General features: G+C 38.9%; 1 protein-coding gene across 1 annotated transcript; it reads right to left on the reverse strand.

The window, feature by feature from the left end:
• Positions 1-208: 208 nt before the first annotated feature.
• On the reverse strand, positions 209-26,310 carry utp3 (UTP3 small subunit processome component). Its single transcript, XM_028807692.2, has 16 exons — positions 25,796-26,310; positions 19,757-19,838; positions 19,467-19,523; positions 13,961-14,017; positions 13,553-13,679; positions 12,322-12,390; positions 10,785-10,906; positions 10,540-10,692; positions 10,382-10,453; positions 6,410-6,450; positions 3,901-3,997; positions 3,686-3,808; positions 2,927-3,069; positions 1,108-1,168; positions 616-723; positions 209-378 (listed from the first exon to the last, which is right to left on the reverse strand). Exons 1-16 carry the CDS (start codon positions 25,810-25,812, stop codon positions 289-291), a joined length of 1,419 nt encoding a protein of 472 aa, XP_028663525.2. The 5' UTR covers positions 25,813-26,310; the 3' UTR covers positions 209-288.
• Between the last annotated feature and the right edge of the window lie 2 nt (positions 26,311-26,312).

Here is a 26,312-nt window from a genome sequence, read left to right on the forward strand (position 1 = left end):
TTGAATTTGGATGAGAACATCTGGGTGAAGTTAAGTTGGTTCTGGGCTGGCCATTCAAAAACGTTATTAGTGAAAGAGAAGCAGACAAGTGTTTGTGGAGTCATGTGGTCTGTGTTTTACAACAGACCACCAAGTGATGATACGGTCCAGGTGAGCAAAAATGAAGATACATGGCTCTCATGCACAGGAAACTAACTGCTGCATCAAGTTCTTTTTGTAACATTTATTTCACACTTGATTCCTAACTAAAAAAAAAAAAAAAAAAAACACACCAGACCACTGGCAATTCTACTTGAGCTTAATGCTCTTCTTAACGCCCGCCCGAATGCCAGACAGTTCTCCTCCATACCGCTGCTCCTCTCTGCGGACCTCCGACACCTTAAGAAAAAAAAAGTCAGCATGAATGAAATTTTAAACAGCATATCAGAATACTAATGTCACAATTTGTCTTGCAACAAGCGATAAAGACGAGAAATACAACAGACACCCCATTTGTAGCCTACAGTAGAGTTTCGTACTCTGCTCACTGACAAATGTAACTGTGACCACAAGCCAGCCAGCCAGCACCACACGTCTGTTGTTATTCTCTCTCTTTTTTTTTTTAAAGACACCTACCTGGCCCTTTCTGCGAATTTTGGCCCGCCTGAACTTCTCGCGGTGCTTGACCCTTGGATTCCGGTCAATCTTCTTTCTCCTTGGAGTGAGGCCTTTGTTCTTTGCAATCTGTAGGAGGAAACATCAAGACTTGACAGCTGCTAACTGCACATGATCAGACTTTCTTGAGATTGAGCATCAAAGTCAGTTGATAAATTCTGTGAACATTTGTGAAAGGCTCAGAATGTTTAAGGTGGTTCTGGGCTGAAATCATGCCAGAAGATCATGACTCTTGAGTTTGCAAAGCTTCACTATTACGTACATACCCTTAAAGCTGTGGCAATGGTACTCTAGTTGTGTTTTGCTATGTTATAACTTACTTTTAAAAAAAAAACAAAAAAACACAGCTTTCTCCAGACTCCGTATGGCCTACCAGAAAAACGCCACCAGCAAACCTAGTCACAGTTGTGCAGTCTGGTAGATTGTAGTTGGATAAGGTGAATCTCCACAAACCTGGTAAGTGATGGCTCTCTTTCCGTTTTCATCCACTTGTTCCTCATTCACCTCCTCTGACCTAAAATTAGAAATGCAATCCTCCGATCTTTAATTCAAGAGAAAAGGACACTTTCCCTAAAATAGCAGATGATGAAAAGTCATGAATAGCACAAAAAACAATAAGTACACTGTATGCAGCTCTTCAATAACTGATTCTACTGCGGTGCAGTGTATTCTACCTTGTCTATATTGAGAAAAGATGGAAGTGATGGGAGCTTTTATTGTCGTTAATAATGCATATAATAGGCGGTAACAGGAGTAATAATAGAGCAAATACACACAGTGGAACCTCGGGTCACGAACATCTCTGAACACGTACAAATCAGGTTACGACCAAACAGTTTGCCAAACTTTTGCATCTGTTCACGACCACACACTCAGGTGACGAACAAGCCGGTTTCCCTTCCGGTTCGTACGCACCGATGATTTCCGAACATGTTCAGTCTCTCCCTGTGCATTCGCTGTGAACTCTTTGTGCTCTATTTCGTTTCCCTTCCGGTTTGTATGCGCTGGTGATTTACGCACGTGTTCAGTCTCTCCCTGTACAGTACATTGTTCTCGGTCAGACGTGCATCGCGCAGACGGACTTTACCTCAAAACTGTGATCTCCTCTCCACCCAGTTCCTCCTCACTTCCTTCATGCCAGAACTTGACTCATGCAAGGCTAGTTTTCTTGATTGTTTATGGTTAGTTTTTGTATAAATTACAGATTTTTCAAATGTTCATTTTTTTCCCTGTGCTTAAAACTCATTTAAAAAAAGTTTACAGTGAGCGGTTCGTAAGGCTGTAGCGTGAACTCCTGCAATTTTAGTTTTCTCTGTTCAAGGTTTTCTCAGTGTTATTCAGTTTTTTTACATTTAGTTTACTATTACACTGTGCATTCTATGGTATAATTAACTATTTTTGTTCTTAAATATCTTTAAAAAATATATATTTACATACACGGATTCATTGTATTTACATACAATCCTATGGGGGAAATTACTTCAGGTCATGACCAAATTGGGCTGCGACCAGAGTCTTGGAACGAATTACGGTCGTGACCCAAGGTTCCACTGTACATAGGTGCACACATAAAAAGTAAACTCTCATAGCTAGTCAATTAAAGTTCACTCACACTGCCACACAAACGTGTTTGAATGTACTATCTATCAGATTATACTTGACAGCCAGCAGAAAGCAACACTGCATACACCGAGAATCAATCTGTGCTTTAAACCAGAAGTCCTACTTGTCAATTAATTCTAAAAGTAGCCAAGAGACATTGAATTGTTTCAGGTCGTTATGGAGATGGTCTGTAATGTGTGAGCGTTTCAATCCCTTAATAGAACACGTAGCTCTTAAAGAAATGTTTGTACACAAATTTGTAAATTCATTGTGCAATTTAAAAAAAACACCAATTTCAAAGGGAGTCTGTTCTGAAAGGCGTGAGAGATAAGACCCTGCACCAAAGAATGACGATACTCACATACTGTTGGATTAGGATGCCACTTTCTAAAGTTAGGTGGGTCTCACCTTTGTAAGGTCCCCCTTCTACTATTCCTTAATCAATTTTAAATTTTCCTATGAGGACAAAAAGTACTAAACGCTCACTTTATATAATAACCTACATTGATTAGATACGCCTCTTAATGTTAACCTACTACTTGCCCCGTGACTCTGACCAACTGTCATTACGCAATACCCTCATCATGTATAGTGTTTCCGTATATAAAACCGTTCCGTATTAACACAGTCCATGGCCTGCCAGCTGCCCACAGAATGAAACCAAACTTACCACTCTTTCTCAGCCTGTGTCCTCTTTCGTTTTAGCTTCAGCTTCTCCTCCAATTGCTTGTAATAATGAAGCGAGGCATCCTCATCCAGGTCTGATCCAGAATCTTCAGCATTTTCTACCTGGCTTGCTTCATTATCTGTCACCTAAAAATACACACACAAGAACTTTGGTCTTTGAACTGGCTTATGTGGATAAAGTTTTATAGATGCCATGTCCACTCCCTGTGCTTGCATTTGAAAATTCCTTCCTTCACCCTGCTTTCATGAGTCCAATACAATAAAAAATACTCCCTTAAGACATACATTCATGTGGGACTCTCAACAGTTATCTAGAAAATCACAGTTTAGAATTTGCTAATATGGCAATCTCTGGCACGTATGCTCACTGAACGCTAACCCCCCATTTCCCCCTGTTAATCAGGGTGGATTACTGGAATGGTCCACTGGGCAATTTTCAAATCAGTACTGGTGTGTCCAACATAATTTCCTGCACAGAATTTATAGTCAATCAAAGGAATAACATTAGTAGACACTTTCAGTCAGTATACGCATATCATCATTTCCAGTATAGGATGCTTCAAACATTTATGGCCAAAACTTCTAGAACAGACTCTGGCAACTGCTACCAACCATAAACTGGATTAGGCTCATTAAAAATGGATAAAATGATGCCTGGATAAAAATGGAAAAAATAGTTTTGGAGAAAAATGGTATGAAGATTAATAGCTAGTTACACAGTAGACATTCCCATACTGCTCACCTTATTGGCGGCCTTGGCTGGTTTCTTTTGTTTCTTGTCTTTCTTTTCAAGCGGCTCAGTGGAGAGCAGCTGCCGAATTTGGGAAGCCAGCTCAGCATCCACAGCTCCTAATTTGTTAATCAGCTACAGGATGAGAAAGAGTTTCAACCACCATAGAACTTCAAGGGGCTTTCAGGTGGTACTTTAGCACTCGAGTGTGAAATAACAATACTTACATTTCTGAAGGCAAGTAGCCTTTCTATCACAGGATGGTTGTGTACTGGAGTTCTCCTGGCCTTTAGAACTAAATAAAAGCTGATATTTGTGCAGTAACTAGAAAAATGACAGGAAAACACAGGTTTAATAAAAATAATGCATCGGTTTCAAATCAGAGTAAAACAGCACAAATCCTGGGTAACCAAAAAAAGTCAAAACAATATAAACATGAGAAGGCTGAGTTGTTTTAAAATTGTATTTATTGCTATTATATACATAAAATATAAAAAATGTTTATCAGACACTTAATAAAACAGTTACAAGCTGCTGTATTTCTGATCTTTATTTTGCTGCAAGCTATGTGACATATATCTGTTTATATATAAAACCCCGCTCCTTGTAAAAGCATAAGCAAGATAAAATGAGGCAACAAATAGGTTTGAAGGTATCACTTAAGAAATATATTTTACCGTCAATGTGTGAAATTATGCATTGTATAGATTGCCTAGGAAATCTATAGAATATTGAAAATGGGATATCAAAATATGATACGATTAAAATTTCAAACATTTCCTAGGTACTCTATGCAATACCAAAAAGCAAACCGGCAAGTCATCTTATATATAAATGTCTGCATGTGGAAGTGTGTGTGTCTGTCAGTCCGGCTCGGAAGTACGAGGCTACAGCATGAAGCTCGGAGTCGGCAAGGTGGCCCCAAGTTAACGAGTCGGAGACAAACTCGCGTAGCCGCTTTTACACAAGTGAGGTTTCCACATCGGCAAAATGAAACCCCTGAGGAGAGAGAAATGCGCTAACCCGCTGATAGGCAAGGGGTGATAGATGGGTTGGGGGGGTTGCGTGACATGTCCGCAAAACGAAACCACCGACTCTGCATTTCAATTTTTTTTCCTGATGAATTCACTAGTTTCTAGGAGCCCAGGCTTTTAACAATACAGGCTTACACAGCTAGTTCTGTATAACGCCTACGTATTTATTATATGCAATGCCTAGGGAAAGTATATAAGTAACACACATTTGATGCATTGCATAAAAACATCACACATTCTATAGAATGCCTAATTCATGCTTTTCACACATTGCCGATAAAATACACAACAGTATAAGAACAAAAAACGAGAAAAATCAGCCAAGTAACACACAAGTACACCTGCTTCCACAGTCAAAGTGAAACAGGATAAGGCGCTGATCATACTGGAAATGTCACTATAATCTGTAGCCAGTTCATTTGTACTTGGGTTTAAAATGAAGAACTCTGCTGTATAGTCATGTGAGCTAATAAATATTGCTTACATGGTGTAGGCAGACTATGTTGTCACCAATTAAATCTAGCTTATTGAATCAGCTATTGCTCGCTCAGTGTGTGTAGGGAGTTGTCTGGTTTAATGTTTAAACCTTAATTTTATGTTTACTGGGTGTAGCTGCTAAAATATATAAGGTGTCATCAGGCACGGGTAAGACGCGTGTCAAAAGAATTCTCAGAGTCCAAGACTTCGTTTTAAAGGTATTTAGTGAAAGGTAAAAGTAAATAGTCCACACAAGAATAAAAGAAAAAATAGTTACACCGTAGAATAAAAGGCAAAAAAAAAGGAAAAAATGAATCTTCTATAAACTTAGCTCTTCTTGAAAGACTTTAGTATTTTTATACTTAAAGGTTGTTAATTTCTTCTTTCCTACTTAAAGGTTCTTAATTTTTTCTTTTCTTCTTAAAGGCTCGTAAGCCGTTTGGCACATAGGCAAGTGCCTAGGCACGATAACGTGCGGTCACGGTTAAAAACCGTATGCCTCCACACCTTATACAAGGCAAGGCTGACACTAACTGAAGAATAATGTTTACTCCAAGCTATTAGAAATGGCAAGAACATACCAAAACGATTCTATTCACGGGGGTTATAGGAACCTTCCATAGTTTATGCATTGTCATCTAATAAACATTCATGAATCTTATAGAACAAGGAAAATGGCTCTTACACTGGGTATTTAATTAGAAACACCTGCCATTTGTCTGAGATTTCTCCATATAGACCAGATTCAATAATGATGCAGACTTTCAGAACACTGGCATGTCACACCCACCCTTTCGCCCTCCCTGTGCCTATATAATGTTGCAAATTTTTCAGCTTTCTCAGAAGGGCTTCATAAAAGTGTAGTCTCAATTTTCTACTTTCAAATGGAACACGTCTATGCTGGCCCTTCACTCATTTCACACCACAACGATACTGAAAAACTGAAGCAATCAAAGAAAGTGCAGAAATGTATGGAATGTCTCAGCATGATCAAAAAAGAAAGGATGGTTGAGCATGACTAAACTTGACCCTTATTTGAAAACTCTTTAAATTAAGTTAGTTGACAAAATTCAATACTTCCTCTACAAAGTCTAGGTTTGATAACAGAGTTTGAACTCAGTTCTGGTCAGAGTTACTTCCCTAAACTTAACTTAGCAATGAGAACCTAAAATCCTAAAGTCCATTCAACTTTCAGGTATCATAATTAGTGTAATAATATACTTACTTCAAATAAAGCTGATGTTTCATCTGAAGGTAACTGGCACCCTAAGAAACAAGATCATAAGTTTAGGAAATATATTTTAAAGATCGCAATTTAAAGTTTCTTTAAAATAACCTACAACCTATCTGTAAGAGCGAAATTTTTTAGTTAGGTTATGTTAACCTGATATAAATATTTACCTAATTATGTTAAAATGTTTGGTTACATACACACACGCTATGGTACATGTCAAAGACTGCAAATAAAATTACTAAAAAACATTTGATATCTCTTGTTCCAGTTGTACCTTCAGCACCATTCCTCTGTATTCGTGCGTATTCACCAGTGCTCATTCTCAAGCTTGTTCCCATAAAGCCTGCTTCTCAAACATCATTTTCAAAGCACCTTTGGCACCTCCTGTCTGGTTTTACACTTGCTGTCTATACACTTTTACTCCTCCTTGTGCATCTCACACTTGCACTTCCTCTTTGGAACATCTTACCAAAGCCAAACTCGCCAATCAGACTTCTCAGAAGGACTGGACACAAGGACCCTAGTGTTTGGAAGGACCGGGGGAGAGAACATTGGTGAGGCAATACCTCCACTGGGACACTAGAGGGCAGCCCTCCTGGGTGGCTGTGGCACCACGGATTCCTGCAGGGCACGCTGGGAGCTGGAGTTTGGCATAGTCCTGTTAAATTCCGTGGTAGCCGCCAGGGGAAGCTGCAGAGCCCCATGGTGGACTTCTACTACACCTGGGAGTGATTCCAGGTAATCTTGATGAGTCATCTGGAGCACTCCCAGGACCTGAATAAAAGGAGCCGCCTCACTCCATTCTGGGAGCCAGAGTCGGGAGGAGGTGGACGAAGCTTGCCTGAGAGGGAGTGGAGGCTGAAGGACGGAATGAAAGAGGAAGAGAAGAAAAGTAAAATAAAGGACTGAGATTTATATTGTGCTTAGCTACTGTGTTGTGGGGAGAGAGAAAACACTCCCCAGCTGTAAATAAACCGTGTGTGTTGGACTAGAACTTGTGTCGGGTTAGGGTGGCTGTATGCGCCCCAATAGTCATGTTGAGAAAGTGCATGCTTTCATGTTTGTAAAGGTGCTGAAGAAGTAGACATCAGTAAAGGTTTGTTTCACACAATTTTGACTTAAATCTACAGCACTGTGCTGCTGCAATATATGACCCACCTCTCTTGATGGATGGGCAAAAAGCAAACTGTAACAGTCAGGATTTGTTAGATGTTTCAGAAAGTTTTCATCAGCATTTGAACAATGTCATAAAACAGGTGATGAAATATGGGTGCACAGTCCCTGCTAACTTTTTTTGTTCCTGAAGTTGAAATCCATCCTGAAAGGTTGCAGATTTCAAATGCTAGACAATTCACTATGGTACCAACTCAAAATTTCACAAAACAAATTGCAGGATGCATTACAGAAATGGGGGCGGCACGGTGGCGCAGTGGTAGTGCTGCTGCCTCGCAGTTAGGAGACCCGGGTTCGCTTCCCGGGTCCACCCTGCGTGGAGTTTGCATGTTCTCCTCGTGTCTGCATGGGTTTCCTCCAGGGGCTCTGATTTCCTCCCACAGTCCAAAGACATGCAAGTTAGGTGGATTGGCGTTTCTATATTGGCCCTAGTGTGTGCTTGGTGTTTGTGTGTGTCCTGCGGTGGGCTGGCACCCTGCCCAGGATTGGTTCCTGCCTTGTGCCCTGTGTTGGCTGGGATTGGCTCCAGCAGACCCCCGTGACCCTGTGTTCGGATTCAGCGGGTTGGAAAATGGATGGATTACAGAAATGGAAAAATTGTTGGGAGCAGGGCATAAATAGAGGAAGTTGTAAGCATATAATTTTTTTTTTTTTTTTTTATTAAGTTCAATTTCTCCTTGGACAGAAATTGTGTTTTATACACACACACAAATAATGGAAGATTCCATTTTAACCTCTACAAGCTAACTAGTAAATGGAATCCTCTGTGTAATTTATTTCCTGTAATTCTGACTATAGACTAGTTTAGTCTTTGTTCTTCCTTGCAGCTGGAAATGCAAGAAGGACAAACATTTTCAAACTGTACTAAGACAGTAATCAAACAAAGAAACCATTTCTCCTTTTTATTTTGTGAGTATTGTAACTTTTTCCTGAATTTTTGTAAGCTGTTCTTTTTCTTAATTTTCAGTGATGAACTTTATTGAACTGTGGATTTTCTTTCATTATACATTTGACTTCTACTTATCCTAACTTGCCAACTCAGTGGCTGCTCGATTTTGAGAACACGGAAAAGACGCAGCTACTCTACCCACTTCTTTTATATTATATAATCTGCTTGCTGACAAGCCTTCTGCATTATTAGATTTAATTTTTCATCACATTTCACACTTTTACATTCTCTTTGATCATATCTGCTTGCTTCACTGAGCATAAGGAAGGGCAGCATGATTAAAAAATGATATCCCAGTACACCTAACATTTCTAAAGTGTGGTTGAGGGATGAAGTAACCAAAGACACTTCTTAGTACCTTGTCCCATATATCTATGGTTCTTTACGTGAAGTGATACAGTAATCCCTCCTCCATCGCGGGGGTTGCGTTTCAGAGCCACCCGCGAAATAAGAAAATCCGCGAAGTAGAAACCATATGTTTATATGGTTATTTTTATATTGTCATGCTTGGGTCACAGATTTGCGCAGAAACACAGGAGGTTGTAGAGAGACAGGAACGTTATTCAAACACTGCAAACAAACATTTGTCTCTTTTTCAAAAGTTTAAACTGTGCTCCATGACAAGACAGAGATGACAGTTCTGTCTCACAATTAAAAGAATGCAAACATATCTCTTCAAAGGAGTGCACGTCAGGAGCACTGAATGTCAGAAAGTGAGAGAAAACCAAACAAATCAATAGGGCTGTTTGGCTTTAAGTATGCGAAGCACCGCCGGTACAAAGCTGTTGAAGGCGGCAGCTCACACCCCCTCCGTCAGGAGCAGGAAGAGAGAAAGAGAGAGAGAGAGAGAGAGAGAGAGACACACAGAGGAAAACAAACAGTGAAAAATTAATACGTGCCCTTTGAGCTTTTAAGTATGCGAAGCACCGTGCAGCATGTCGCTTCAGGAAGCAGCTGCACACAGAAGGTAGCAACGTGAAGATAATCTTTTAGCATTTTTAGACCAGCGTCCGTAGCGTCTAGGTGTGCAAACAGCCCCCCTGCTCACACCCCCTACGTCAGGATCAGAGAAAGTCAGCGCGAGAGAGAGAGAGAAACAAAAGTAAGTTGGGTAGCTTCTCAGCCATCTGCCAATAGCGTCCCTTGTATGAAATCAATTGGGCAAACCAACTGAGGAAGCATGTACCAGAAATTAAAAGACCCATTGTCCTCAGAAATCCGCGAACCAGCAAAAAATCCGCGATATATATTTAAATATGCTTACATATAAAATCCGCTATAGAGTGAAGCTGCAAAAGGCGAAGCGCAATATAGCGAGGGATCACTGTATTTCCTTACATTTTACAGGATTCAGTAAGTGCCGAAGACATGATTTTAAAGTAATAGCTGACATTACCCTTACTTTTATAATTTTCCACACCTCTGTCCTGTCTCTTCTTAATCTACTCTTGCTTAAATTCAAAATATTCAACCCTCACCCTTTTCCAATAGCGTATTCCTCAAGGACTATAATAAGTCAAATTGCTTTAATTATAGCCTTTCTCTTGCTGTTGTTACTGCATTGATAACAGTTCTACATACATATTTCCCAGATGTAACCTTAGAAATGCACTTGACAGCTTAGTCATAAATATTCTGACTTCCACTTCATACAGCACAGAATATGACATCCTTGCCCAACTTTAGCAAATTATACTTTTCATGCTCATTTGTCTAAATGGTTCGTTATTTTATTCCAGCTGTAATGCTGGAATCATGCCATTGACTGATCTCAAGACTTATTATTAGAAAGAACCAAAATAACCAAGGCAGCACCAATAGGTGAAAACACAGCCACTTACTTCTCCAGGAGGAATCTTGCCATTATTCACCATTTCCAAAAGAGGCTCGAGTTCATCTTTGAGTTCAGTCAGCTACAAGACAAATCTCAACAAGTTAACTGTGACGAGGACTTCAATTTTTCGTAAATTCATAACTGCAGTATCTTCTACTTTCTGACCTTGGCTTTAAAGTCTTGTATGAGTTCTACTAGCTCTGGCGACTCCTTCTTCAGCAACTTCATTTTCTGTTTGCTAGACATATTTTCCAAGTCTTTGGTAATTTTACCCTCCTTCTCAGGCTCCTTTTGCCCTTCCTGTTCCTTAGAGAATTCCTGTTGTGAACAAAAACATACAATGAAAGATCCGTCTTGTATGGTTAGATGTGCAAAGCTGTCAATAAGTTTTTTCTAGCCTTTTTAGATACCTGAAGCAGATTCAAATCGTAGTCCTCTTCACTTAGGATGCCAACAAGGCGGTTCTGGATGCTCTTGGCTTCCTGTTCCTCTTCCTCTTCTTCCATTGCTATCTCCTCTTGGGATTTGGCCTCTGGTAAAAATCAAAAAGGTGCGTATATTTTATTACCACAACAGTTGCATGGAATTTGATGTGATGAAAATCATAAAAATGAAAACAAAGTCAACAGTAATCATCATCCACTTATAACCAGCAAGCTATTAGGCAATTTAACTTCTGCACTAATTTTACAGAAATCCAGAAGGCTCTAAAATCAAATGTTAAATTCATGCATTTTATAACCTGCGGGAAAGTAAAGTTATGAAACCTGGTAGTCCCAATGAATAAATGAATGACCCATGAGGTTTACCAGGCAGAAGCAGAGAATGCAGAGTTTGTACAGGTTGTGACAGATCAAATAAGATCACAATCTCCTTATATTTTAGTCTGGAAGTGTAATTTCATGGTGGAGAGAAGTCAACCATCTCCTTTACTAGTAGTCCATAACATTCTCCCTTTTTGTACCCAGCAGAGATGGCACCATATCATACAGTGACAGAGAAGGTCAAAGCAATTTCTAGGACTACAAAAGGTTCAATGCTCTGAATTTCAACTGTTTCAGAAAGAAGAGCTTCTGGCAGTTTTACTGACCACAAAGGATGCAATGATTTTCCATAAGAATGTTACAAGTTGTAGTTACCAGAAATATGAAATTCTCCATCAATCTTACAGCCTTGCCACTAATAAATAATGGGGAGAGTGATCTCTCTAAAGTTTACCATCACCTCTTATTACTAACTGACATTTAACTCTAGGCTACAATACTTCACAAGTTACATTAACTCATTCATTTACGCAGATTCAAAACAATTTAATATTAGCCTTAATAAGAGTGTTGCCACTAGTAAACCCGACCATGTGAACCTGCATGTGAAATCCAGCTAGAATTAGGAGTACCAATAAAACCACCCATGGGGCTATCAATACTTCAGGTGAGATAGAGATGCTTCCCTTCAATTTCACCTCTTGCTTCCTGTCAGTAAGGAAGACCAACAGCCAACAATACAAGGATTAATACTCATGTCCATGTCCATCAGTCCATCAAAAAGGTGAGAGTGTGATAATTGTATTAAAAGTAGATCTGAAGTTAATAAAAAGGAACTAAAGTGAGGTGCAAATTGTGACATGCTTCACTGACCCACATAAACACAGATGACTTTTAAGAGAAGTGAGCATTAATTAATGTTCCCAAGTAACCTGGGGAAAGCTAAAATAAGATGAAGACAATAGGTTGTTCCTATTTCAGCTGAGAAGTTAGGGTCTGTTCCGATTAGAGAAGTGGCCAATCTTATAAGTGACAGGGAGCAAAACTCCATGTGTCATGTATTTTCACAAAAAGCTGCTATTGCAAGTAAACAAAAATACTAACCGCTGAAAGATGAATGCATCCTATGAGATGGGGATTGTTAAATACAAACACACAAAATCACTCAACATGGCATACTTACTGGAATCAGAGTAGTCGGTGTCATAGTACGTCTTTTTCCTGTGTCCCCAGGCAAGCTCGTTTGGAAGATCTGAAAGATTAAAGACAACACAATTGGCTAAAGCACACAGTTGCAAGGTAACTCCGACATAACAGTGGCTCTTAATCTAACCTAATAGACACAAATCATGTAAAGTGTACAATTTTATTAATGTTCATGATTATAAGCTAAGCAAAAATATGAAAATAAATGTGAAATGGTTAAATTCCTGGAATATAATGTGAAGGGCATCCAGCCTAAAAATGTAGAAAACTTTGCTCACACTGCACTGTTCTCTAGGAGTAAACAAAATCCGAGCTGGAATTAGATAATTGTGGTATTGCTTAATACAGGTAATTATGAATGAACCACAAAGTTTTATCTGTATGCAAAGAAATAAGTCAACCACGTTAATGTAACATTCTCAGACCGGTTTACTCCAATTCAGAGTCACCAGGGGTCAGAGCCTATCCTGGCAGCTCCAAGTGTGTGGCAGAAGACAGCCTTAGGCAGGGTGCCAGTACACTGCACTCACACCACAGTGGGGCCAATGTGAATTTCCCAGTTAATCTAAATTACACAGATAGATAGATACTTTATTAATCCCAAGGGGAAATTCACATACTCCAGCAGCAGCATACTGATAAAGAACAATATTAAATTAAAGAGTGATAACAATGCCGATAACAATGCAAGTATACAGACAGACAATAACTTTGTATAATTTTAACGTTTACCCCCCCGGGTGGAATTGAAGAGTCGCATAGTGTGGGGGAGGAACGATCTCCTCAGTCTGTCAGTGGAGCAGGACAGTGACAGCAGTCTGTCGCTGAAGCTGCTCCTCTGTCTGGAGATGATACTGTTTAGTGGATGCAGTGGATTCTCCATTATTGACAGGAGCCTGCTCAGCACCCGTCGCTCTGCCACGGATGTCAAACTGTCCAACATGTCTCTGGGGATGTGGAAGGAAAACAATGCAGACAAAGATAGAATGCACTAACTCCACACAGACATCTAGATGTGGGATTCAAACCTAGGATGCTGGTATACACCAATCCACTGTTAACGTATTAGACAACATAGTGGTGCAATCTTTCATAAGCAGTGTTCTGCATAGCAGGATGCAAGTAATAAGGACCTTAAAATCAATAAGTGATCATTTTCTCCTTAAGAGACCTAGAAACAGTTGAATTTTTCTGTTGCAATATCTCACCCTCATCTTTCTTGCCCTCCAAGTCACTCTCCATATCACTCTGTTCTTCTTCATAGTTATCATCCTCTGCTGCCTCCTCCTCTTCATCCTCCTCGGACTCAGTCAGCTCCAAGCCCATAACCTCCTCCTGGTCAACAAGTACAAAAACCAAGACTTCTGTATTTGTTTCCAGTATTTTTACCAGTATTATAAAGCCACAATAATAATCCGCAATTTTCTGCAACTTTTTGAATATCAATGCAAAACTACTCATTTGCTGGATAGATAGTGATACAGTCTTTCCAAATTGGATTAGACCAATATTGTTGAGCTCTGCAGAGGCTTACCCTCAAGGTGGAAGGTTTAGAAAGAAGACAAGGATGGTTTTCATAGCAAGGCTAAGACTAGAATAGTACATATTTTCCTTACCTCATCTGCAAGATCTTCTTGATCACTGTCAAGTTCAATCCCCTGACCCATCAGCTTCTACACAGGAATAAAGAAGAAAGAGGAGTCCCTAAGTGTTATGTTATTTTAAAGTACTCCAGAAAAAGCCAACATTCTAATTACAGTGCTTCGTTGTGTGGCTACGTTCTATCAGTGCATGCTCCCAACCTTCTCCTCCTCCTCCCAATTTCACTTAAAAATCTACCTATAGAGTATATTATCAAGTGAAAGGCATACTTAATCATGAATCAAATGCATTGACTAGGTTGATTTCAGGAATGAGAGGTATGAGCTATGAGAAAGTCTGTTTAACTTTTTAACTTTTTCTGTTTAGGCAGAAAGAGATTTTAAGAGATGACATGACTAAAATTGTTTATTATTATAAAGAGAATTACAGTATATGGATTCCATATGCTACTTTTAGATTGGTTATACAACAAGAACATGGAGTATAGATAAAAACTTAATGGAAAATGCTGCATGTTAAAATATTTTTTCTTCACACAAACCTCCATAGACATATGGAATAAATTATCAAGTAGTTTGGAAGACAGTAGTACTTTGGGGCCTTCAAAATATGACTTGATCTTGTTTTTGCATAAATTGAAAGGAACTTCTGGATGTGGTCTGGTCTTTGTCAAAACTGGTCTTGGAAACAGGATACCAATTACAGGGGAATTAAACCTGTAGCTTTCATGGCTTGACTAAAAAGTGTTAAAAAACTTGGTAGGTTAAAAAGGTGTTAAAAATCCGGTGGAGTGAGTGGCCTGTTTGCCTGAAACACTCCTGAAAAACTCTTGTAATTGCCCAGCTACAATTATGGCTAATGGCCAAATGTGTCCCTGCAATCCAAAATTCCAACCTTTTATTAAAAGCCAGGCAATCTCACAATAAGCTGACCATGAGGGCACACAAGTCCTCCTACTGCCCCCCAAGGGCATGGCAGACTTCAGCATGCCTTCCATCATCCTGTTGTGTACTAGAAGTAAGCTGGTGCTCCATGAGTCACTTGTTCAAGGTCTCCATACCCAATACTGGGGTATTTGCTGTCATTGTTAACGATATCATTACCAGCACATCTGCCACCTGGGTAAGCACTTTGTGCTACTTTTTTGTATGAAAATGTGCTATACAAATAAATGTTGTTGTTATCTTCTGCTCCTGCACTATGGCAGTTTTGCTGCAATTATAGTCCATGCAGGATATTGTTTCACAACATACATTTTTTTAAACATGGAGAATCCGGGAGGAATGCTCACATTTTTATTCTTAAACTTTCATACTTAAATTTTACTGTCTGAAAACTCCAGGAAGATACTGCATGTATCAGAGGGTAAGGGACTCAAGAAGAGTACTGCAATATTTTCTTATCATGACTTATAACCAATACACTAAGAACTAGGCTTATAAGGATGTTAACAATTAACTCGTGTTAAGGACCTAAAGCAAATCTTATTCATTATATGATTAAATTTGCACTGGGAGATTTACCGTATTTTTTACACCATAAGACGCACTTTTTTTTCCCCAAAAGAAGGTTGGAAATGCCTGTGCGTCTTATGGAGCGAATATTGCGTCACAGACCATGATCTGTATTACCTGACAAAAGTCGACATCCAGGGGTAGAGGGCGACAAAACTCACTGTTACGTTACAGGCATTCCCTCTGTGCTTGGAAGAATGTTAGACTCATTGACTCAGCATCTAATCCTTGCGTGTGTGTGTGAGTTGCGAAATGTAAACAAATGTAAACAAAGGCAAGATGGCATCGACATCTCACAAGGGAGCGAAGCGAGTGCAGAAAACAAAATACTCAGCAGACGATGTTTTGCGCATTATCACTGAGTCAGAATCTGATTTTGTTGAGAGTGATCAGGAGATCGAACAAGAGAGTGAGAAACTGGCATCAGCTGATCGGGACACCAGCCGATGCCGCCCCAGCTGAGCGCATTCGTGCAGCCGATGCACCTAGGGCAAGGTTCGTGTGGGAGGAATACCTAGACATTGATCCGTGGGAGCCAAACTGGCTACCGGACTTCACAAGACAGTATGGCTTGCTGTTGGACTCGACAGATTACCAGCCGCTGGACTACTTCAGGCTGTTCTTTCTTGAAGCAGCCTTTCAGCTACTGTCAGACGAGACAAACAGGTATGCAGAGCAATTTTTTGAATCGAGGGCTGTGCTTGCACCGCATTCTCGTTTTTCAAACTGGAAACCCACAACAAAACATGAGATGAAGGGCTTTGTGGCATTACAAGTATAGATGGGACTAGACTGGCGATATAACTTCAGGGAGAATTGGTCCAAACGTGCTTTGTCCCCTGGTGGCTTTGGACAGGTTATGCCGCGTGATGATAGGTACGTGCTCCTGCAAAGTGATTGTGAGCAACTGAGCTTCATAAATTCTGACACTAGCGATGAGGAGTTCTTGGGGTTTCCATAAAACTAGAAGAGTGCTTGAACCTTAAAGTCTCTCCTTATTTGTTAATGGCAGTGATGATGTTTCTTAATACCGCTGTTGAGTTTACATGGTTGAAATATTATTCTGCTATATTTTATTAAACATATTAGTACACCATTTGGTTCAGAATATTTTTTTTCTTATTTTCCTCCTCTAAACCTAGGTGCGTCTAATGGAGCAAAAAATACGGTAATTGTCTTGTTGCTTCAGTTACAGTATTACTCGTTGACCTGATTGTTTAAATAGAAGGAAGGGAAGTACTTATGCTACATATAAGATTGCTTTACATCTGGAAGTGGATTAGACAACTTCAGTGAGAAAGAAACATAAAAAACAGAATTGGCTTGGTGGCATTTTAAGCAGAGATGTGACAAAATTCATTGTAAAACATGATGCATCAAAGGAGTTCAATGATGCAATCCCAGGCTAACCTACATAACATGGGTATTGTTAAAAGTGTCATATAAGAAGTAGGTATTAGTTGGTCAGTAGCAAGGATTGTGTTAAATATGCTTATCCAATACAGTGGACCTGCATTATTACCAGTCTGCTACTATCTTCTCTAGTTCAGTGTGGTCTACGCCTCACATCTTTATGTTAGCCAAAAGCTTATCCTTGTTGTGCTATCATTGACCTCCCTAATCTGAGCACCATCCTCAAGCAAACAGTCTTTTATGTGAGTGGCATGGCCTGTCCAACAAACCTGGGCGGACAACAAGGATGGATGGATGGATGGATGGATGGATGGATGGATAGATAGATAGATAGATAGATAGATAGATAGATAGATAGATAGATAGATAGATAGATAGGACTCGGTGTCAAAGATGCCAAATATCTGAAAAGATTAGTATTCAGAATTTTGTCCTCCCAGTGAACGTGGATGATTTCCTGGACACATTGCATAAACAACTCAAGTGTCACAACTTAAAGAGTCACAGAGCTGTCAATTTTTAAGTGTCTTGAAGGCAGCAATCTTCATATTTACCTGTATGACATATTTATCTCACAACTACTTGGACAGCTTTTGGCAAGACAAATACTAATATCTACATCAACATTCATATCTATAGAGAGAGGGATACCAGTCATCACTGCTTTGATACTTTTAAAAAGACAATAAGAGGGGAAGTTACTTTCCTCCTGCCCACAATGGAAAGTAGGAGAATTCCACATTAGTTTTTCAGTCAGTTCAATCACACTTTTCCTTGTTTACATGGATGGCCAAAGTATCTTTGTAGTCTTCACAATAAATTTAACGATCTGACCAGCAGCTTGTGCCACACAATATTAATGATATGCATTTCACTATTACCACTCTTGCATGTGATGTTTGGAGTACAGGTGCAGATATCAACGCAGATGACCATACTTGCCTAAAGACTGGTCCATGCGCTGGCATTGTTTGTATTTGTTGATGTTACATTTGGTGGCAATGATGTTAATTGCCAATTTATGTTGAAAGCAGGTTTGAAGCTACAAATGTGGGTTTTGGAATTTTTATTTCCAAGGGGATGATAACGTAGGACATTGGGCTATGCATTGTATCAACTATGGTATCACCTTTTCTATTTTCAGAGCACTTAATGTGAGCCCATAAGCACTCTTTAGCACAGAATAGCATCTATGTTTAAGACTGAACTTCATGGTCATTAAATGTACTATGATTTAATGTTGTAAAACAGAACATGGTTTGACACAAGAGGATGAATACTTTTTATGGGTACTGTGACAAATACCTTAAACAGTGGCGAGAGTCTTCCTGAGCATGCAGAGAACATCAGTGCTGACAGAGTAATGTTTGTTCTCGGCTACTTAGGGCCAGTGTACACAGATGTGTGCTTGTACACACTGACAAAAATCATATCAATTCACACAACTACATTCTGCAATTTGTGACAGATTTTTCATTTAGCCATAAAATTAATTCTTTTAAGTGTAATACAAAAATAAATCCTTTTCTGGGAAATTTATTTTTGCAGTATTTTCTGTATTATAAGGCATGATGTCTATTTTTAATAATTAACAATAATTAAAAAGATGTCCATTCCTAATCACAAGATGTTTAAAATTTGCAACCTTAATATGATTTTTTTTACCTATCAAGCTGAATTTGGATCAAAATCAAAAGGCGTCACAGATGAACTTTTATAATCATAATGAGTTTACAGTTTAAGAAATCTAGAATTTGAGAGGCTTTGAAAATTCCACCTTCACCTGCGTGGTGGTAATATGGTAAGTGCAGGAGGCTCCTTAGTTTCAGGAGTCTGGGTTCAAACTCCAACTTAGTCACTCTCACCATTAGGTTTTCACCTGGTATTTCTTTCAAATGACAAGAACTTGAATAACAGAATCACTAGTGAATCAAATCTGACCCAGTGAGTGAGTATACCAGTTCGACCTTCCAGAAATGGTTCTAGCACCATGCCGAGTTGTGGCCAGCCAGAATCTAAAACTGGACTAAATGGGTTGAAATGAACTGACCTACGTTTGGTTAAAATGAAGTATTTTTCTTGTATAAAGAATACATTTTGCATAGGGTATAATTACATATTTTTCTTTTATTTTTGAATGTTTGCAGAATTTTCAAAACTGGGAAAGTCATCACAGACCATTTGAATTTGAATAAGCTGAGACCGTATGGGTTCCAAGGTCCAAGTCAGAAATTCGAAATATGGAGTTGTCCTGGGAAAAAGAAGCAGTGAAGGAAAAAGCTTCAAAGAATTTATGCATGCAATTAATGCCCCACTGACTAAGTGGATTTTCAATGTGCCTGTTTCACAAGACAATAACTGAGCCTTTCATGCAAATCTTCCTCATGTATAGAAAGGGTGCACTTCATTGGCTCATACTCTATCTTAGACAAAAATATGAGCTGTACACAGAACAGATCTGCACTTGCCAACAATGAGGTATTAAGAGACATTTCTGTCAAGTCTTTTCATTCTTTTCAGCTTTTTTCCAAAATGTGCATATAAAAAACAAGTAACTGCATCAGATTTAAAGATGGAAAGTTAAAACACTTACTTCGATCTTACTCTGATGGAAATCGTCAACTTCATCTTGATAATACTGGGATGATTTCTGGCAACAATATAGAAAAAATTAAAGATTGAGAAAAAAGTCCCACATTCCCCAATATAATTATTCTGTAAAAAGCAGAATCAATATTTTATTATTATTTAGTTATGCAGTGCCAGCCTGAAACTTTGATAAGACATTAAATCATTAAACAACATTTAGGTCTAGCCCTACCCCCTAGCTCAACTTAAGTTTTCTCCTCAACACCATCAATAGATTCAGTCACAACATCTTACCTTATCTGGATCCTTAACATTCTTGCCTTGCAAGGAATCATCACTATCATACTCCTTTTTTTGGGGCTTTCGTTTCACTGGTCTTCAATAGAGAGAAAAAAAGTGATCTTCAAATACCATCAACCAGGACAAGTGGACACAATTATTAGCACATCAATACTGCACAGCACAATGATTACAGTTGTGAAAGCATGAACTGGCGGCAGAACTTAATAATGGTAGGTTTTCAGAAAACAATGTAAGATAAACCCGTAACTTCTACTGATCTGGCTTTTTTACTCCTTCTCTAATAACAAGTGTGGAAGAAAGAATTGTTGACCCGTAAAATGGAAGGAGTCAGAGTCTCACACCAGAAGAAATGTTCATAAGCTTTCTTTTATTGTTGCATACCTAGACTGGAGTGTCAGTAGCATGCGCGCTGACAGGAAAGAGTTCAGCTCTTTTATATCAGCTGATTGTGTGCACACTTTACAAGTTCGTATAAAGGCAGATTAATACATGAGCCTTTTAGGGCTTAAAATAGACGACAGTTACAGATGAGTTCATAGCTTAGCTTATTCGTAAAACAGGAAGAACAGTTTATAAAAATACATTTCTGGTAAAGGCAGCTTTCTGGTAAAGTCAGATTCTTTTGAACTGCTCACACAGGTCAGCATCAGTAATATATGTTAAAGGTCACATATACAGTTTCTGAAAACTGTCAAGTACACATTTTCTTATAATATAAAAAGGACAGTTATCTGTAAACTGAAAATTTCCATTCCACACAAGACAAGCTTATTATACTCAAATGCTTGTGAATTTTTTCTGAATTTTATATAGGTGCATCAAAGCATAGCACAACTTAGGTCTGTATGAGAAGATAAAAATAAAGAATTAATCAAGAGAATTAAAATGCACAACAGTGAATGAGCTAACGTCTGTATATGGTCTTCTAATCAGATTAAACAAACATGAGCTTTCTGATAAAACTTTAAAAGCCCATCTGTGGTAGAAAAATATTTTCCAAAATCCCAAAAAGTGCAGTAGCAAAAGTGGACAATCCTGGTAAACACCATCTCAGAAGATGCAAAGCTATTACTTTTTGTGACAAAAGGTAGCTTAACCAAGTATAAATGCAAGAGGTATGAAAGCCTAAGATAGCTGCAATAATCAAAGTAGTAATAGTAGTAATCAAACATTTTCTTGTTGAGCACATTAGTGTGCAGCAAAATACTGACTTAAAAGCATTAATTGTTCTCCAGAAACATTTTGCAAACTTTTACAGGGCCTGAATACATTTATAATACACTGTAACTTCACTTATTTTTCCATGGGTTCTAAATTTTAGAGCAACACTGAAGGGAAAATGATAATCGGGTCTAATTTATGGGAATACCCTTAGAAAGACTTACTGCTTTCTCAGTAGAAATCAGACTTGTGACACCAGTCACCAAGTTCATAGATATTTAGGCATTTAGTTATATGTTACTACTTTGTAAAATGCTGGCTCCTTAGTGCATCAGGTTCAATGCATATGCAGGTTTGATTTCAAAAACACTTGTGTAAAAAAACTTGAAGAACATCTAAAGATAATAAAGTGGACTACAATTTAACTATTAAATGTATGATCACTGTTCAACAGCCAGAGGTTCACACCTCTCCAGAATTTCCATTTCTCTAAACCAGTGATGGTCAACCTCTGGCACCAGGAGCTGAAAATGGCTGTCAGAGCATGATGAAAAAAGCAATTTGTCACGTTATAACTCTGGTGATTGTGAAGCATATAAAAGGTGATAATTTTGCATAAACAGTAAACTTTGATGACACATCTGAATGGGGGCAAATTAAAAAGAGCTTTGGACAACTTTCAAAACTGCTGTTCACTGCTCTCCTGGGTGAAAAGACAGATGTATCAGGTAAAGATGTTGCCTTAAGGAATTTCAATCTGTTAATAAGTGAAAGGAGTTACATGCAATTGTGACTGAGCTAAATAGATGTGCACACAGACTTGTCTAGCACCACACATTGAAAAACAATTGCAGGACGCTCATTTGGTCTGTTGTCAGTCGTGACAAGTTGACGACTTTATTTGAATCTATTACATGTAATTTAAAAATCTGACACTGAAGTGTATTGATAAACAAAACCTCTACTTAAAATGTCTCATACGTGTAGATGTAGATGACGAGTGAAAAATATTTTAACTTACATAACAGGTATTTGCATTGTTTACCTGTCACTTTGCACTGTTGGCAGAAGTGTTTTTTGAAAATAAAATCCTCCTCTACACTTTACAGACCTGTGAAGAATGGTGTTTTTGACAAAATACAAACTGCACTGCATACTATCACTCAACTGACCCTATCTCTGAAAACTGAACAACTCTTAAAGTTTATTGGCAGATAAACAAAAGTGCCAGAATGATGTTTTTAAATGTTTTTCCTCCCTTTCTCTAGATCTTTCCGTCTTGAAACTGACGTCTGAGGGATCAGACTCTCATTTGCTTTTTAATATTTCACATGGTCCACTTTGCTCTGATGGCTATCAAGTATAATTTCAAGCTTTGTCACTGCATATATTCTATCCTTGTTTCTCCATCACGCTTGACCTCAGACACTGTTTTTGTGGTTTTGGCTCCTGTCCATACACCTATGGCACGGCGACTCCGAAGCTTTGACTTTATATACTAGTTTTTCTGTGGTTGCCTCAGAATGCCTATGGGGTGGGTCCAAACAATGGTTCAATCCCACCGCCCCCTCCTTCCAAGTCTGCCTGCCTCCTATGAACATCATAGCTCTATAGCATTAAGAAAGGTTTCAAGGAAAAGACTGCACGTTCAGTCTGAAGTTTCTGTCATATCATAAGAATTAACCCTACTACCTAAGCAGGCTGTAAGAAGCATCAACCATGAGGTTGCTAATCATCTCTCACAGGATGGTATCACTGAGGACTTTGCAGTAAACAAGTCCAGAGTTGCAAAACTGTAAAGAGAAAAGTTCCCATTGTCATGTCAGTCTATACATTTTGTTAAATGTCAGTTGTGAAAGCCCTGCAATAATTATGTTAAGTGACATCATGTATAATGCATATAGTTCCAGAGATAATCGTGTTCTTTATTTTAAATTTAATTAATTTGCCTCCAAACACCTGTTTTTTCATTATTATTATTATTTATAGTTACCCTGTATGCCCTTTGCACATTTGGTTTGCTATTACTTCGGTCTATATTGTATTAAATGAAGGTATCTGTGTTTTTATGTCCATTGTTAGTACTGTACATTTTTTGGCAGTTCTTTTTTGGGGATTTTGGTTGAACCTTGCCCATGGCCCCATATGAGCTTTAACCAGCACTGTTCTAAGCCCACATTTATATCCTGAAAACCCACAGTCTAAGGTAGACAAGAAAGGTTCCAATTGTTTTGTGCGAATTTGATATTCATGGGTGGAGTTTTACAGATATAATAAGTTTCAAATAAAGAGATTTAAAAGTGTTAATACTCAATGAATACACCACATGCAGATGCGTGGCTGTAGCCACGTAATAAGGAGTCCAGGGGTCATCTTAGAGGGTTCTTGTTGGTTGCTCTGGTTTCCTCCCTCAATCTAAAGACATGCAGCTTAGACAAAATGGCAATGCTAAATCATCTCCTAATGTTCACCCTGTAATGGGCTGGCACCCTGTCTAGGGACTGTTCCTGCTCATGCCAGCTGCTTGCTGGAATAGCCTCAGGCATCCCCCAGTCCTGGGTTCAGAGGATGTATGGTTCAACTAATAATAAAATCCATACTGTCTATGGCAGGGTTTACTGTTCAATTGGATACCTGTATGATTTCAATTACATTTAACTTGAGAGGTCACTTCAGCTTGTATACAGGGTGGGCCATAAGTTTCCATACATAGGAAAATAAACATTTTTATTTATCTTAATACATAATTCGCCAGTCTCCTCACTCACTCACGTCCGTCCAAAGCCGAATGCGCAGTCCCCTTCTGTGCAGCTGCCCGAAAAACCTTATGAGACCGACATCGCAGCGGATTTACGGCCACGAAAATTCAAAGAGAAAGGCGACTACGGCCGCAAAAATTCAAAGAGAAAGGCGACTACGGGCGTGAAAATTCAAAGAGAAAGGTGACTTCGACTGACATCCAACCCCAACATCGCGGTAGGCGACGGATTTACAGCCGCAAAAATTCAAAGAGAGAGGCGACTTCGATTAAAGCTCTAGAGGCCTGAAAGGCGATTTTGACTATAGCTCAAGGCCTAATTATGCATTCATTCAATACACCTATATCAGGTTTGTGGTGCTTATACTTATTATATATTATACTATTCCACTCGTGTCCATTTCATCTTACGTTGTCGAAACGGGCTCTTTGTCTAGTATAATATACTCTACATGACTGCCATTGTTTTGAAAACACATTTCAATACATGTCCACCACTGCTGATGAACACGTATTAGCACAGCTGGAGTGATGCTTGTAATGGCGTTGGCGATATGTTCCCTAAGATGATTTATGTTTTGTATCTTTTCCTGATACGCCATGGCCTTCAAATGCCCCCAAAGCAGTGGTGAACACGTATTAAAATGTGTTTTAACAATGGCAGTCATGTAGAGCATTTTATTATATAAATAAAAATAGTTTTTTTTAAAAAAATGTTTATTTTCCTATGTTTGGAAACTTACAGCCAGTCCTGTATTTTGACTACAGTATTTTCCTCTTTTACATGTCAAACTGAATTGCCGATAGGAGCATCAGCTCAAGCAATTGTAATGCTAGTGTGAGTGACCATCTCCCATGAATACAATCACCTAATGCAACATACCTAACAACTGAGACCAACCAGCTACACAAAAACAATCAAGACAGTTTGATTTTCTCATTAGTTGGAGGGATTGGCTGTAAATCTAACAACAAAAAAATGAACACACGTGTTTTGAACCTCACAAATAGAAGAGAAGCTTGTCTGCCTGTTGTCTCTTTATGTACTAAATAGAATGGGAAAAAGGCAAAGACTATGGCTGAAAGCACCCCAGCTACTAACCCATTCCACAGCTCCAGCTCCGTTAAGCAGCACAGAGACTGTCAACCTCACCAAAAGAAGAGAAGCTTGTCTGTCTGATGTCTCATATTTTACATACCATAACAGATTGGCAGGGCAAAACTCAACTGAAACTTAACAGTAGCACCGATCTTTTCTGAAGACTAAGAAAATCAGTGTGGCCCAATGACTTTTAACCCTGTAGCCCATAAACTTCACAATAATTCCCACGCAGATGAACGTTAGTAATCCATTAAACCCAGGTACCTATGTTGGGCCAGACAAAACTCAACTGTTACTTGACACAAGTAGAGTTCTTGTTGCTAAAGTTAAATGAGCAACTGGCTTGCACAAGGTGTGTGAATAGGATGCGAATAAACAGCTAGAAGTGCATAGGGAGTTGCGAGTAAGTAGCCACTCAAATAATAAGGCCCTCTCCTTTTTTTTAACCCCCTCCCCACCAATCCAAACGTAGTTACAAGAGACGGAACATCACTTAGTTAATCACAAGGTAGTTTGTCCTCAAGCTGCTCCATATCTTAACAGATCACTTTTCAAAGAAAGTTTTAAAACTTTATTAAACCTACACAAAATTAAGGACAAACTTAAATTCAGTAGAGCTACACCTGAGGAATACAAGTACAGCAACGGTGCACTGAACGGGAACTATGTGGAAGCTAAATCAGAAGTCGTTAAGCAGTAACGTAATCCAAATCGGGATCGCTGGAGCCTATCCCGGCAGCATCAGGCGCAAAGCCTGGGCAGGGCGGCTTTCCTTCGCTAAACTCGCCCTCACAGCTGGACAATTTGGGGTCGCCGATTAAAACCATATTTACAAAGTAAAACCATATTTACAAAGTAACAGAATTAATCTAACATATGAATTCTTAAAAAATGTACACCATATTTACGCTTATGAAACTTGACCAGCCAAAGTAAAATTTAAAATCAATGCTCCCCTCTTTGATAAAATCCATAATCTATTAAAGAAACGTTGCAGACTGACACTCACCGTCTTACCCTCCCCATGTTGAGTCGCCTTACTTTCACGTGCTTCCGCCTGGTGCAACTTAAAAAAACTGCCCGACCGGTTACATGAGGCCGAACTGTACACGACTTTGAAACTTGCTTACTATGTTACCGGGGTAGGAGATTTAGTACGAGTGATATCCGAAATCAAGAAATTGTTTGTTGTTGATTTTTTTATAATATCAAACAATTTCTGAATCAACTAAATATTTTGAAAGCTACCTCTTTTTGCAAGTCGGAACCAGTCTTCTCCAAAGAGGCATTCGCTAAAAATTTAGAGGGGTGGTCTTTCATTTAAAACTTTGTAGTCTTTGCTAAATATTTCATAGAGCTGACATATTCACATTTAGAGTGCTAAGTTTCTTAATTTTAGTAAGTTTAACATATGCTTGACTCTTTTATAATAAGAGCTCGCCTTTAAGCTTTCTCAAGTTGCTTTCGTAGGACTCTCGTCTCTAAGCGACATATGGTTTGCTCCGTTGCCAAGGCTGCCTGGTGCG

This window comes from Erpetoichthys calabaricus, chromosome 8, assembly GCF_900747795.2.
Source record: "Erpetoichthys calabaricus chromosome 8, fErpCal1.3, whole genome shotgun sequence".
Classification (NCBI taxonomy): Eukaryota; Metazoa; Chordata; class Cladistia; order Polypteriformes; family Polypteridae; genus Erpetoichthys; species Erpetoichthys calabaricus.

Excerpts from the sequence above, each read along its gene's own strand:
- utp3 (XM_028807692.2), bottom strand. Across the intron at positions 14,018-19,466 it reads TCCATCAGAGTAAGATCGAA|AAGCTGATGGGTCAGGGGAT; the intron begins GTAAGTGTTTTA and ends ATTCCTGTGTAG. Across the intron at positions 10,454-10,539 it reads TACAAGACTTTAAAGCCAAG|CTGACTGAACTCAAAGATGA; the intron begins GTCAGAAAGTAG and ends TTTGTCTTGTAG.